The sequence below is a fragment of the Oncorhynchus masou genome, unplaced genomic scaffold (assembly GCF_036934945.1).
Source record: "Oncorhynchus masou masou isolate Uvic2021 unplaced genomic scaffold, UVic_Omas_1.1 unplaced_scaffold_1631, whole genome shotgun sequence".
In the NCBI taxonomy this organism is placed as follows: domain Eukaryota; kingdom Metazoa; phylum Chordata; class Actinopteri; order Salmoniformes; family Salmonidae; genus Oncorhynchus; species Oncorhynchus masou.
In genome coordinates this window covers 53574-70000 of record NW_027006413.1, presented here as the reverse complement: position 1 = coordinate 70000, position 16427 = coordinate 53574, and the positions used below count along the sequence as shown (strand labels likewise).

Sequence of the window (16427 nt, the reverse complement as noted above, 5' to 3'; positions counted from 1 at the left end):
CTACTACTACTGCTACAACTACTACTACAACGAATACTACTACTACTACTGATACTACTACTACTACTACTGATACTTCTACTACTACTACTACTGATACTACTACTACTACTACTGATACTGCTACTACTACTACTGATACTACTACTACTACTACAATAACTACAGCAGCTAATTCGGTTCTATGGTACTACCACGTGATGAGATAGATAGTTTTTAATAAAGTTAGGGTTGTTTTTCAATTTGTTTGGTCGAACGTTCCCGAATCATTGAATTCATATGTTTTTAAGAAACTATTTTAATTTCGGTTAACACGAGATGTGGTTTTTGAAATTAACTTAATGTAAACTACTTTCATTAAAGCTACCGAACCAAACAACCGGTGAACAAAATATGAATATATAACAATATATGAATATATAACAATATTACTACTATAAGGTTACTAATAATACCAATTTATAAATAATACAAACAATAATTGCAGCGTAATAAATAAAATAATAATTTTGTATTTTTCAATCGTCTGTAAACGAGAGAGGTTCAAATACAGGAATGGTATAAAACGAAGTGTCAAGTTATCAGATGTTTAAATCTATGAACGCTTTTCCAACCTAAACACTCTCCGGCATTAAGCATCTCGAAGAAAATAACAACATCAAAGGAGACTACAATTCTCAGAAGAATTCAACTTTAAAGACCTAAACAAAAAAAATAGCCCCAAGTCAAACGGCGAGATTAATGACAGTGAACGAACGCGAGCCGAGAGCGTATCGTATCAACATGTTAAACACATCGGTGATTTAGTCGAACGCATCTTCGATATGAAAACTTTTTTTTTACATTTTTTTAAAATAGCCCCATAAATAAGAAACCATTTAATGACGAGTCCGGTGAGAGAAACACGGTGTGTTTTGCAGTGACAATAAGAGCTGTCTGAGAGAGATGGGACTGAATGGGTTCTGGATGAACGCACAGCAGCTACAAGGTCTCATTGTGACGCTTCATATTTTCGGGCCTAACGCTTTATAATGTGTTGCTATATCAGTGACAAAGCAGCAATGTCGTCTATCCTGAAATTATTTATGTCTATATAATATAATATAATATCTCCTGAACTTCATAAATGTTTTCTAGACGGTATTTTGATTTTCTGTTCTCAATTGAAGTAAACACACACACACACACACACAAACCAGCAAAAAAAAGTTTCACACGTCACAGTAAATTCTTTGCCAGCTCTGACGTGTGTGTGATGGTAGAGCGTCTCTCAGCCCTGTCGTTTATAGAAGCGCCGAGGTATCAACGACTAGTCTATCACTACACTGCTAGAAACGGCCACTGGCCCGGACACACTGAGAGGAGAGGAAACGTGATTCGTTCTAGCTTTAGAAACGTGCTCAGTGCCTAATCCGCCGTTAAACTCACCGTGAGAATGTCTGTCGTTTCACATAACGGCGTGTGAGAGGGGACAAGTCTGTACCGGGCCTGTGACACGGTAGACCTTGGGGGTATTACATGGTTTAACCGGGGGTGGGGGGCGAGGGGGGGGTATTATTCGGTGTGATTATTAGACGAAAGCAACAAGGTGATATAGGAGACAGGACCGTTACAATCTGCGCTTTGGGTGGTCGAGTTAAATACACTGAAAATGTCAAACAAAAAAATGTAGTTATCCTGTTTAAAACTAGCTTTATATACAGGACATATAACATATAAAATAACGTTATTATATAAATAATGTATATATATATATATATATCACTATTAGACTACAATATGCATTCGCCTACGTTACTATCACTGACAGCGGCGTTGGTTGGTCTCTGCGGTGATATTACTGCTATGACTTTAGTAATGTAACGTTGTTGTTGTTTTTTGTTGTTGTGGATTTTTAGGCGGATTCAAGGATTTCCTGTCCTATAGGTCAAGTAGCTGCGGCTAATTCTGTGAGCTCAGAAAAGGAACAGAAAAGGCCTCGGTCGTATTTAACCCCATTCTTAGATCTGTGAACCGGGAGAGGGGAGGGGGTGAGGTGAGGGGGGGGGGAGGAGGGGAGGGAGGGGGGTGAGGGGGGGGGGGGGGTTAGAGCCTTTTACCCGAGAGAAAAGAGAGAGTAAAAGAAAGGAGTGACGTAATAAAAGCAGGAGTGGAGGGGGGGTGGGTGACAAGTGAAAGAGAGAGGAGAGAGACCCCATGACCTCTACTGCTACTGCCCGCCATGTCACAGAGCAGAGACCAAGTTCCTCCGCCGTGCGACTCTTCCTCTGCACAACCCACAGCCGGTGTTAATAGCCGCTTTATTATAACCCTCGACTGCTGCCCCTCCAACTTTGCCTTCGACAGTATAGCGTGTCCCTGTGGCCGGTTATGAGCCGGTGTTCACGGTGTGAGGAGCATCGGAACACGGCGGGTCAAGTTCAGTGTTTTTTAAGTCCTGCTTTGTTACCACTGGCCCCGGATGTGACTGGTGACTCTTCCACCCCGCTCCTCCCCTCACCCTCACCCCACCCCCACCCTCCTCCCCTCACATCATCCAGGGTTATTGATAAAAGACTAAAACAGGAAGCAGAAAACACACACCGTGCACTAATACACACGTCAGTACACACACACACACACACACACACACACACACACACACACACACACACACAAATCTCCAGCCAAATTCTTGATCAAAGTTGGTTGAAAATATAAAGATGCTTAAGTGTTCCTTCTATTTGGACAACACAAGTTGAAGCCTCTGCATGTGGCATTTCGTCTAGATTAATAGGCTACAGAGGAAAGAGCAGGCATCTCTATAGCGGTATTAACCTATGGGCACTCTTGTGTTTAAATATCGGTTGGAAGGAGAGAAGGGGGCAGGCAGCGCTTGGTAAACGGTACTTACTGTGCATCGCAGCGAACGGGTCGTGTTTACAGTGAATCTCCATCGTAGCTGGCTCTCACGGCTGGGGGATGGAGGCCCCTACGGTATGAACGTCTTCACGAGGCCCACCGGGTGCGCCCTTCTCTCTTGCGCTCACAACCCCAGAGATGATGGGTGCGTTTCAAAAACCAAAAACACCAAGAAACCGTTAAGCCACGAAGAGACTGGTCCCTCCAAAATAAAAAATAAAAAATGTAATATTTTTTATCAATATAATATTTGTTTGTTTTTTAAGCTAACGAATAATATAACAAAAATAAATGTTGTTAAAAAAAAAGTATAGAGTTTGTAACTGATAATAATTGTGTAAGAATATAATCAAAACTCAAGTGACTCCGGTTCCTTCATTGGGAGTTCAGCGGAGTTACTCATTCTAACTATCCGGCTTAGGTGCCTCCAAGGCCGGCGGGGAAAACACATCAATCACGGTCCCAATCCCTTCAACAGGACATTTCTGATTGAAACACGAGTAAGTCCACAAAATAATTGAATAACGTGAAAGTTATTATAGAAAAAATAGACCGAGACCGAAACGTGTTAGTCTATTGCACTCCCCTCGTAACGGAATCTCGGTCGCCTTCTCGGTCCGTTGGTCCTGACCCCTGAACTGTGACTGAACCGGAGAGAAGCTGCTGTCATTCACACGGTGAACACACGGTAAACGTTGCTCCCTCTCACCGGTCTGACTCGAGCCCCCCGTTAGAATCCTTCTTGCCTCCGGTAGGAGAACAATTCGTTAGAAATCCCCGGTATGTTGAGTGTCCAGTTGATTCATCGGCTACAACATTGCTCCAGCAGTGACCCGTTGGGAAAACAACATTACTCTTCTCCTTAAATCCTGCGGCTCCAGAAACACTTATTAAACTCCGTCACTGTAGTCGTGGCTTCCGTGAAAGCGCGCTGGGGGGGGGGGGGTGAGAAACTGTGAGGCACATTTTAGAGAGAGATCAAATTGAAAAGTTTTTTAAAAACGAAAATGAGAGATGGGCACGAAGCAAGTGAAGTTAAATGGCTCATTATGTGAAGCTGCTGTGAAGGGTGTGATTCGGTTGGCTCGTTTTGTCGCTCTTCAAACACACACTGTCACACATACACACGTAAAATCCCAGGGATGAGTGTGTGTGTGTGTCTGTACAGGAATGTCGCTGTGTGTGGAACAGGGGGAGAGAAAAAAAAACAGTATTGTTCCTCGCGTAAACGTTCCCACCGTGAGCTCTATTCGGTTAGAAGGTTGAGAGGCTCGCTGCAGCGTGAGGAGCCCACGATTTGCGCACGCCGAGTTTCAGGACCTGCTCTGGTGTGGACAGCGCCCGCGCGCCAGCCCCCTGGTCCTTACCACACCCTGTCAATCAAACCCTTCGACAAGCCAATCACGGGCCTGTGCACCGCTCTGACGTCACGCCCGGCTCCCTGATAGGATCAGGCGGGGGCCAACCGCTGATTGGTCGGTCCGAATCCTGCGGGTGAACGACTCGCTGTTCGAATTGTCCCATAGACCAATAGGCGACCTCGCATTGCGGCGGGGTTCTCGACAGTGGGTGATTTTACGTTTCAATTTCAATTACCAAGGTTAAGAACTACTGCCGTTAGAACCTTTTGAAGTAAATGTATTCCTGTCAATGTCAACCGGTAAATTAATTGAGTATTACTAAAAAATGAGACTTAGTTGTAGCTAGGCCTATAATGAAAATAGCCTATAAAAATCCTATTGAATTAAAAACCCGGGAGTGGTTATATGGGCCTATCCGTTCTCCTCAGACCTTTTAATTGAAAGAAAATATATGCAATCGAAAAGAAGACAATAATGGTATTTGGGAAGTCGTTTCATTAACAAAACTCAGTATAAACCAATGGAGAGAAAACATAAACTAGAACACTGATGTATCTAGATATACTATTCTAGAATTAGAACAAATAAACTAGAACGCTGATGTATCTAGATATACTATTCTAGAATTAGAACAAATAAACTAGAATGCTGATGCATCTCGATATACTATTCTAGAATTAGAACAAATAAACTAGAACGCTGATGCATCTCGATATACTATTCTAGAATTAGAACAAATAAACTAGAACGCTGATGCATCTCGATATACTATTCTAGAATTAGAACAAATAAACTAGAACGCTGATGCATCTCGATATACTATTCTAGAATTAGAACAAATAAACTAGAACACTGATGCGTATAGATATACAATTCTAGAATTAGAACCATCACATTAGAAAGTCTGTCTGTTTGTGTCTCGACCTGCCAGTCAGTCAGCCAGTCAGTCAGCCAGTCAGTCAGTCAGTCAGTCAGTCAGCCAGTCAGTCAGTCAGTCAGTCAGTCAGTCAGTCAGTCAGCCAGTCAGTCAGTTAGTGTTATTGGGGGGGAAAGAACACTTCGTCTTGTTCCTCCTCATCAACAAACAAACACACCGTTTCTAGCTCCAAATGTTATAATGTTCGCTCGAAGCCAAGGAAGGAAGGAAAGAAGGAAGGAAGGAAAGAAGGAAGGAAGGATGGAAGGAAGGAAGACTGGGCGCTATATGAAACATGCAGCTCTTCTCATTAGTCTAATGGAATTGATTGGCAAAGAGAGAGAGCGAGAGAGAGAGACAGTGTAGCTAATGAAAAGCAACCGTCGTTCATATTCTAGTTCAGCAAACCTGAACAGGATTCACTACTACAAGTCCCATCTGAGTTGAATGAGATCAACATTTCACCCCTGAAATATTCACTGCACAGATAGCCTAAAGCGTCCAACAAAATGAAACACCGTTATTTTCTCCTTCTTCTTCTCCTCGACATTCATTTCCCCCACAGCTTTGTTGTTATCTAGCTATATTCATATCCATTCATCTCGCCATTAATGAATCTATCCATCCATTCCTCCCCGTATATCTACTACACGCTGTAACGTTACACCTTTCACGGCTATCCTATAGGACTGTACAAGGCTCATAGCTAATAACAGACTAACTTATTATATAAACCTTCATTTAACGAGGCAATTCAGTTAAGAACGAATTCTTATTTACAATAACGGCCAGGAAGGATCTGGGCCAATTGTGCGCCGGCCTATGGGACCTCCCAATCACGATGCGATTCAGCCTGGATTCGAACCAGTGGATGTAGTGTCGCCACTTGCACTGAGATGCAGTGTCTTAGACTCGAGAGCCCACATATCATAATAATGATATCAACAATTAGTTTATAACTATTCAGTAGATAGTGTAACGATTATAACCAGTATATTTTGTGCATCGTTTGTTTTAAATTAGTCGTTCTTCTTCTACTGTTTTACACATTGTTTAATGTTTTAAACTAGTCGTTCTTCTTCTATTGTTTTACACATTGTTTAATGTTTTAAACTAGTCGTTCTTCTTTTACTGTTTTACACATTGTTTAATGTTTTAAACTAGTCGTTCTTCTTCTACTGTTTTACACATTGTTTAATGTTTTAAACTAGTCATTCTTCTTCTACTGTTTTACACATTGTTTAATGTTTTAAACTAGTCATTCTTCTTCTACTGTTTTACACATTGTTTAATGTTTTAAACTAGTCATTCTTCTTTACTGTTTTACACATTGTTTAATGTTTTAAACTAGTCATTCTTCTTCTACTGTTTTACACATTGTTTAATGTTTTAAACTAGTCATTCTTCTTCTACTGTTTTACACATTGTTTAATGTTTTAAACTAGTCATTCTTCTTCTACTGTTTTACACATTGTTTAATGTTTTAAACTAGTCATTCTTCTTCTACTGTTTTACACATTGTTTAATGTTTTAAACTAGTCATTCTTCTTCTACTGTTTTACACATTGTTTAATGTTTTAAACTAGTCATTCTTCTTCTACTGTTTTACACATTGTTTAATGTTTTAAACTAGTCATTCTTCTTCTACTGTTTTACACATGCGTTTCATCTTTAACGAAAGGGGATACCTGCAGTTCCTACGTACATTTTATGACTTTTGATTTAATGATATGAACCTATTGTCTCTTGAAGACTACAACTGTCTTAGCCCATCAGAACCCAACATATCAGCTGGGTTTTCCTCCGTTGTTTGTAAACAATGTAATTGTAAACAAACGGTGTATAGCCTCAAAACCGGATTTAAAGCTCACGTGTTGATATCATGGACGGTCAGTCCTTGTATCCATAGTTCTGTCTATGAAAATGAGCGGTTGCATTTCTCCAGTTCCATCTCTTACCCCCTTTTTTTTACCCGAAACGGGAGGGGAATTCGACTTGTTATTGTTTCAACTGCTGATTGACAACGTTAACATTTATCTAATGCTTTATTATATAAATTAATTATTCTATTAAAAAAAACTCGAATCCAACTGAATTTTAGATTACTGAATTATCTTGGTTAAGAAGACTAATTAATAAAATGTTTTTAAAGAAGACTAATTCATCAAATGTTTGGTCCCGGTTTAATTAAATAGGCCTACTGAGTTTGACCTAACTGTGACAACACGTGTACATAATGAAACTATTTCAATGGGTGTTTGATATGTAGTCTACACATTAAACAGTAGCCGAGGCTCCGTCTATATGCTCTCCATCCCACTACCATGTACAGTCGCGATCAACGAGGCCCTGGCTGTTTGTGAACGGGTTGGATTACGAGAGGAAGTTCACAGTTACACCGCCAGAGGGCGACACAACTCATGTCCTCTCTCTCTCTCTCTCTCTCTCTCTCTCTCTCTCTCTCTCTCTCTCTCTCTCTCTCTCTCTCTCTCACACACACACACACACACACACACACACCCACACACACACACACACACACACACACACACACACACACACACACGGCTTCCATCGGGGAAAGGTTTCTTTCTAGAACGTTATAACAGAGATCAAATTTGCATTCGATGTTGTAGGCGACAAAAATCTTCCATTTTAAAAAGGAAAATAGATTATCCACCGAGATGCAACAAGATATGAGAATGTCAGTCAGATATTTAGTTCAGATTTGTCTTTGATCTTTCCATCTGAAACCAAGAAGGATCTTTATATAGTCAGAGAGGTATAGAGACAGAACACAGAGTTTCATCTGGAACCAGGAAGGATCTTTATATAGTCAGAGAGGTATAGAGACAGAACACAGAGTTTCATCTGGAACCAGGAAGGATCTTTATATAGTCAGAGAGGTATAGAGACAGAACACAGAGTTTCATCTGGAACCAGGAAGGATCTTTATATAGTCAGAGAGGTATAGAGACAGAACACAGAGTTTCATCTGGAACCAGGAAGGATCTTTATATAGTCAGAGAGGTATAGAGACAGAACACAGAGTTTCATCTGGAACCAGGAAGGATCTTTATATAGTCAGAGAGGTATAGAGACAGAACACAGAGTTTCATCTGGAACCAGGAAGGATCTTTATATAGTCAGAGAGGTATAGAGACAGAACACAGAGTTTCATCTGGAACCAGGAAGGATCTTTATATAGTCAGAGAGGTATAGAGACAGAACACAGGCTCATCTTGATATAGAGACAGAGATGGAGAACTTTATATAGTCCCCAGAAGTTAGGATGGCTGGTTAGTCTCCCTATCTGTTGACCCCTGAACCCAACAGCCACACACTTCTGGAGCTGCTTGACCTCAACCTCATCTCCTCTTCCCTGATCTAATCTCCACCCTCCCTCCCTTCTCATCTTATGTGGCCCCGGGTAGACAAGCTCATGTTCAGTAGTCTGACTCTCTGTCTCACCTAAACTATCTGTCTGTCTCCCTGTCTTTCTGTCTGTCTGTCTGTCTGTCTGTCTGTCTGTCTGTCTGTCTGTCTGTCTGTCTCTGTCTGTCTCTCTCTCTCTCTCTCTCTCTCTCTCTCTCTCTGTCTCTCTGTCTGTCTGTCTGTCACCTGAACACAGAGTCACCATGCAGTCACCTGAACACAGAGTCACCATGCAGTCAACTGAACACAGAGTCCTCTGTCAATGCAGTCACCTGAACACAGAGTCACCATTCACCTGAACACAGAGTCACCATGCAGTCACCTGAACACAGAGTCACCATGTAGTCACCTGAACACAGAGTCACAGAGTCACCATGCAGTCACCTGAACACAGAGTCACAGAGTCACCATGCAGTCACCTGAACACAGAGTCACCATGCAGTCACCTGAACACAGAGTCACCATGCAGTCACCTGAACACAGAGTCACCATGCAGTCACCTGAACACAGAGTCAGAGTCACCATGTAGTCACCTGAACACAGAGTCACCATGCAGTCACCTGAACACAGAGTCACCACCATGTAGTCACCTGAACACAGAGTCACCATGCAGTCACCTGAACACAGAGTCACAGAGTCACCATGCAGTCACCTGAACACAGAGTCACCATGAACAGTCACCTGAACACAGAGTCACAGAGTCACCATCACCATGCAGTCACCTGAACACAGAGTCACCATGCAGTCACCTGAACACAGAGTCACCATGCAGTCACCTGAACACAGAGTCACCATGCAGTCACCTGAACACAGAGTCACCAAGTCACCATGCAGTCACCTGAACACAGAGTCACAGTCACCATGCAGTCACCTGAACACAGAGTCACCATGCAGTCACCTGAACACAGAGTCACCATGCAGTCACCTGAACACAGAGTCAGAGTCACCATGTAGTCACCTGAACACAGAGTCAGAGTCACCATGTAGTCACCTGAACACAGAGTCACCATGCAGTCACCTGAACACAGAGTCAGAGTCACCATGTAGTCACCTGAACACAGAGTCACCATGTAGTCACCTGAACACAGAGTCACCATGTAGTCACCTGAACACAGAGTCACCATGTAGTCACCTGAACACAGAGTCACCATGCAGTCACCTGAACACAGAGTCACCATGTAGTCACCTGAACACAGAGTCACCATGCAGTCACCTGAACACAGAGTCACAGAGTCACCATGCAGTCACCTGAACACAGAGTCACCATGCAGTCACCTGAACACAGAGTCACCATGTAGTCACCTGAACACAGAGTCACCATGTAGTCACCTGAACACAGAGTCACCATGCAGTCACCTGAACACAGAGTCACCATGCAGTCACCTGAACACAGAGTCACCATGCAGTCACCTGAACACAGAGTCACCATGTAGTCACCTGAACACAGAGTCACCATGTAGTCACCATGTAGTCACCTGAACACAGAGTCACCATGCAGTCACCTGAACACAGAGTCACAGAGTCACCATGCAGTCACCTGAACACAGAGTCACCATGCAGTCACCTGAACACAGAGTCACCATGCAGTCACCTGAACACAGAGTCAGAGTCACCATGTAGTCACCTGAACACAGAGTCACCATGAACACAGAGTCACCATGCAGTCACCTGAACACAGAGTCACCATGTAGTCACCTGAACACAGAGTCACCATCACCTGAACACAGAGTCACCATGAGTAGTCACCTGAACACAGAGTCACCATGTAGTCACCTGAACACAGAGTCACAGAGTCACCCTGCAGTCACCTGAACACAGAGTCACCATGTAGTCACCTGAACACAGAGTCACCATGTAGTCACCTGAACACAGAGTCACCATGTAGTCACCTGAACACAGAGTCACCATGTAGTCACCTGAACACAGAGTCACCATGTAGTCACCTGAACACAGAGTCACACCATGTCAGTCACCTGAACACAGAGTCACACCATGCAGTCACCTGAACACAGAGTCACCATGTAGTCACCTGAACACAGAGTCACCATGTAGTCACCTGAACACAGAGTCACCATGTAGTCACCTGAACACAGAGTCACCATGCAGTCACCTGAACACAGAGTCACCATGTAGTCACCTGAACACAGAGTCACCATGCAGTCACCTGAACACAGAGTCACCATGCAGTCACCTGAACACAGAGTCACCATGTAGTCACCTGAACACAGAGTCACCATGCAGTCACCTGAACACAGAGTCACAGAGTCACCATGCAGTCACCTGAACACAGAGTCACAGAGTCACCATGCAGTCACCTGAACACAGAGTCACCATGTAGTCACCTGAACACAGAGTCACCATGTAGTCACCTGAACACAGAGTCACCATGCAGTCACCTGAACACAGAGTCACCATGTAGTCACCTGAACACAGAGTCACCATGCAGTCACCTGAACACAGAGTCACCATGCAGTCACCTGAACACAGAGTCACCATGTAGTCACCTGAACACAGAGTCACCATGTAGTCACCTGAACACAGAGTCACCATGTAGTCACCTGAACACAGAGTCACCATGTAGTCACCTGAACACAGAGTCACCATGCAGTCACCTGAACACAGAGTCACCATGCAGTCACCTGAACACAGAGTCACAGAGTCACCATGCAGTCACCTGAACACAGAGTCACCATGCAGTCACCTGAACACAGAGTCACAGAGTCACCATGTAGTCACCTGAACACAGAGTCACCATGTAGTCACCTGAACACAGAGTCACCATGCAGTCACCTGAACACAGAGTCACCATGCAGTCACCTGAACACAGAGTCACCATGCAGTCACCTGAACACAGAGTCACCATGCAGTCACCTGAACACAGAGTCACCATGCAGTCACCTGAACACAGAGTCACCATGCAGTCACCTGAACACAGAGGCACCATGCAGTCACCTGAACACAGAGTCACAGAGTCACCATGTAGGCACCATGCAGTCACCTGAACACAGAGTCACCATGCAGTCACCTGAACACAGAGTCACAGAGTCACCATGAACAGTCACCTGAACACAGAGTCACCATGTAGTCACCTGAACACAGAGTCACCATGCAGTCACCTGAACACAGAGTCACCATGCACCTGAACACAGAGTCACCATGTAGTCACCTGACACACAGAGTCACCATGCAGTCACCTGAACACAGAGTCACCATGCAGTCACCTGAACACAGAGTCACCATGCAGTCACCTGAACACAGAGTCACCATGCAGTCACCTGAACACAGAGTCACAGAGTCACCATGTAGTCACCTGAACACAGAGTCACCATGTAGTCACCTGAACACAGAGTCACAGAGTCACCATGTAGTCACCTGAACACAGAGTCACCATGCAGTCAAGTGAACACAGAGTCACCATGTAGTCACCTGAACACAGAGTCACCATGCAGTCACCTGAACACAGAGTCACCATGTAGTCACCATGTAGTCACCTGAACACAGAGTCACAGAGTCACCATGTAGTCACCTGAACACAGAGTCACCATGTAGTCACCTGAACACAGAGTCACAGAGTCACCATGCAGTCACCTGAACACAGAGTCACCATGCAGTCACCTGAACACAGAGTCACAGAGTCACCATGTAGTCAACTGAACACAGAGTCACCATGTAGTCAACTGAACACAGAGTCACCATGCAGTCACCTGAACACAGAGTCACCATGTAGTCACCTGAACACAGAGTCACCATGTAGTCACCTGAACACAGAGTCACCATGCAGTCAAGTGAACACAGAGTCACCATGTAGTCACCTGAACACAGAGTCACAGAGTCACCATGTAGTCACCTGAACACAGAGTCACCATGTAGTCACCTGAACACAGAGTCACCATGCAGTCACCTGAACACAGAGTCACCATGTAGTCACCTGAACACAGAGTCACAGAGTCACCATGCAGTCACCTGAACACAGAGTCACCATGTAGTCACCTGAACACAGAGTCACCATGCAGTCACCTGAACACAGAGTCACCATGTAGTCACCTGAACACAGAGTCACAGAGTCACCATGCAGTCACCTGAACACAGAGTCACCATGTAGTCACCTGAACACAGAGTCACCATGTAGTCACCTGAACACAGAGGCACCATGCAGTCACCTGAACACAGAGTCACAGAGTCACCATGCAGTCACCTGAACACAGAGTCACCATGTAGTCACCTGAACACAGAGTCACCATGCAGTCACCTGAACACAGAGTCACAGAGTCACCATGCAGTCACCTGAACACAGAGTCACCATGTAGTCACCTGAACACAGAGTCACCATGCAGTCACCTGAACACAGAGTCACCATGCAGTCACCTGAACACAGAGTCACCATGTAGTCACCTGAACACAGAGTCACCATGCAGTCACCATGCAGTCACCTGAACACAGAGTCACCATGCAGTCACCTGAACACAGAGTCACCATGTAGTCACCTGAACACAGAGTCACCATGTAGTCACCTGAACACAGAGTCACCATGTAGTCACCTGAACACAGAGTCACAGAGTCACCATGCAGTCACCTGAACACAGAGTCACCATGTAGTCACCTGAACACAGAGTCACCATGTAGTCACCTGAACACAGAGTCACCATGTAGTCACCTGAACACAGAGTCACAGAGTCACCATGTAGTCACCTGAACACAGAGTCACCATGCAGTCACCTGAACACAGAGTGCTGTACTTTTGATCATAGCCGTGGGAAGTAGTTTGGGATGCCATTATTTTCCCTATAGGAGGTAGAGAGAGAGAGAGCTGGGTATAGATGGTTTAGAGAGAGAGAGAGAGCTGGGTATAGATGGGTTAGAGAGAGAGAGAGAGCTGGGTATAGATGGGTTAGAGAGAGAGAGAGAGCTGGGTATAGATGGGTTAGAGAGAGAGAGAGAGAGCTGGGTATAGATGGTTTAGAGAGAGAGAGAGCTGGGTATAGATGGTTTAGAGAGAGAGAGAGAGCTGGGTATAGATGGTTTAGAGAGAGAGAGAGCTGGGTATAGATGGTTTAGAGAGAGAGAGAGAGCTGGGTATAGATGGTTTAGGGTGAGAGAGAGAGAGCTGGGTATAGATGGTTTAGAGAGAGAGAGAGAGCTGGGTATAGATGGGTTAGAGAGAGAGAGAGCTGGGTATAGATGGGTTAGAGAGAGAGAGAGCTGGGTATAGATGGTTTAGAGAGAGAGAGAGAGCTGGGTATAGATGGGTTAGAGAGAGAGAGAGAGCTGGGTATAGATGGTTTAGAGAGAGAGAGAGCTGGGTATAGATGGGTTAGAGAGAAAGAGCTGGGTATAGATGGTTTAGAGAGAGAGAGAGAGCTGGGTATAGATGGGTTAGAGAGAGAGAGAGCTGGGTATAGATGGGTTAGAGAGAGAGAGAGAGCTGGGTATAGATGGGTTAGAGAGAGAGAGAGCTGGGTATAGATGGGTTAGAGAGAGAGAGAGCTGGGTATAGATGGGTTAGAGAGAGAGAGAGCTGGGTATAGATGGGTTAGAGAGAGAGAGCTGGGTATAGATGGGTTAGAGAGAGAGAGCTGGGTATAGATGGTTTAGAGAGAGAGAGAGAGCTGGGTATAGATGGTTTAGAGAGAGAGAGAGCTGGGTATAGATGGGTTAGAGAGAGAGAGCTGGGTATAGATGGTTTAGAGAGAGAGAGAGAGCTGGGTATAGATGGGTTAGAGAGAGAGAGCTGGGTGTAGATGGGTTAGAGAGAGAGAGAGAGAGCTGGGTATAGATGATTTAGAGAGAGATAGAGTGCTGGGTACAGATGGTTTAGAGTGAGAGAGAGAGCTGGGTATAGATGGTTTAGAGAGAGAGAGAGAGATGGGTATAGATGGGTTAGAGAGAGAGAGCTGGGTGTAGATGGGTTAGAGAGAGAGAGAGAGCTGGGTATAGATGATTTAGAGAGAGATAGAGAGCTGGGTATAGATGGTTTAGAGAGAGAGAGAGAGCTGGGTATAGATGGTTTAGAGAGAGATATGTGTGAATCATTTTCATTAAGATTCCTCCAACTTTGCACAACTCATAGAGCAGTATACAATGAGTAAAAAAACACGAAGAACACCTGCTCTTTCCATGACAGACTGACCAGGTGAATTCAAGTGAAAGCTATGATCCCTTATTGAGGCCGAGTGTTAAATCCACTTCAATCAGTGTAGATGAAGGAGAGGAGACGAGGTTAAATCATTATTTTTAAGCCTTGATACAATTGAGACATGGATTGTGGATGAGGATGTGGTTGTGGATGTGGTTGTGGTTGTGGATGTGGATGTGGATGTGGTTGTGGATGTGGATGTGGATGTGGTTGTGGTTGTGTGGATGTGGATGTGGATGTGGATGTGGATGTTGTTGTGGATGTGGTTGTGGTTGTGGATGTGGATGTGGTTGTGGTTGTGGATGTGGTTGTGGATTTGGTTGTTATGGATGTGGATGTGGATGTGGTTGTGGATGTGTGGATGTGGTTGTGGATGTGAATGTGGATGTGGATGTGGTTGTGGTTGTGGATGTGGATGTGGGGATGTGGATGTGGATGTGGATGTGGTTGTGGATGTGGATGTGGATGTGGTTGTGGATGTGGATGTGGTTGTGGTTGTGGTTGTGGTTGTGGTTGTGGATGTGGATGTGGGGATGTGGATGTGGATGTGGATGTGGTTGTGGATGTGGATGTGGATGTGGTTGTGGATGTGGATGTGGATGTGGTTGTGGTTGTGGTTGTGGATGTGGTTGTGGATGTTAATGTGGATGTGGATGTGGTTGTGGATGTGGGGATGTGGATGTGGTTGTGGATGTGGTTGTGGATGTGGATGTGGATGTGTGGATGTGGATGTGGTTGTGGATGTGGTTGTGGATGTAGTTGTGGATGTGGTTGTGGTTGTGGATGTGGTTGTGGATGTTAATGTGGATGTGGATGTGGTTGTGGATGTGGGGATGTGGATGTAGTTGTGGTTGTAGTTGTGGATGTGGATGTTTTTGTGGTTGTGGATGTGGGGATGTGGATGTTTTTGTGGATGTGGATGTGAGTGGTTGTGATGTAGTCACCATGTGGATGTCACCTGTGGATGTAGTTGTGGATATGGATGTTGTTGTGGATGTCACCTGAACATATGGAGTGGTTGTGGTTGTCACCATGTGGTTGTGGATGTGAATGTGGAGTCACCATGTAGTCACCTGATGTTGTTGTGGATGAGTCATATGGATGGTTGTGGTTGTGGATGTGGATGTGGTTGTGGTTGTGGTTGTGGATATGGATGTCACCTGGTTGTGATGTCATGTGGTTGTGGTCACCTTGTGGTTGTGGATATGGATGTCACCATGGTTGTGGATGTGGATGTGGTTGTGGATGTGGTTGTGGTTGTGGATGTGGATGTGGTTGTGGATGTGGTTGTGGATGTGGATGTGGATGTGGTTGTGGATGTGGATGTAGTTGTGGATGTGGATGTTGTTGTGGTTGTGGATGTGGTTGTGGATGTGGATGTAGTTGTGGTTGTGGATGTGGTTGTGGTTGTGGATGTGGTTGTGGTTGTGGATGTGGATGTGGTTGTGGTTGTGGTTGTGGATATGGATGTGGTTGTGGTTGTGGATGTGGATGTGGTTGTGGATGTGGATGTAGTTGTGGATGTGGATGTTGTTGTGGTTGTGGATGTGGTTGTGGATGTGGGGATGTGGATGTGGTCGTGGATGTGGTGTGGATGTGGATGTGGATGTGGATGTGGATGTGATGTGTGGATGTGGATGTGGTTGTGGATGTGGATGTGTAGTGTGGATGTGATGTTTTT

The 16427-nt window shown here is 44.7% G+C and overlaps 1 protein-coding gene across 1 annotated transcript in view; it reads right to left on the bottom strand.

Annotated features, from left to right (window-relative positions):
• The window catches only part of pax5 (paired box 5), a gene marked incomplete at its 3' end in the record, with an annotated part of 60306 nt that extends 57370 nt beyond the window's left edge, over positions 1-2936 (bottom strand). Inside the window, exon 1 of the mRNA XM_064959555.1 lies at positions 2894-2936. Within this exon, the coding sequence (XP_064815627.1) occupies positions 2894-2936 (43 nt within the window). The remainder of the gene's footprint in view (positions 1-2893) is intronic.
• Between the last annotated feature and the right edge of the window lie 13491 nt (positions 2937-16427).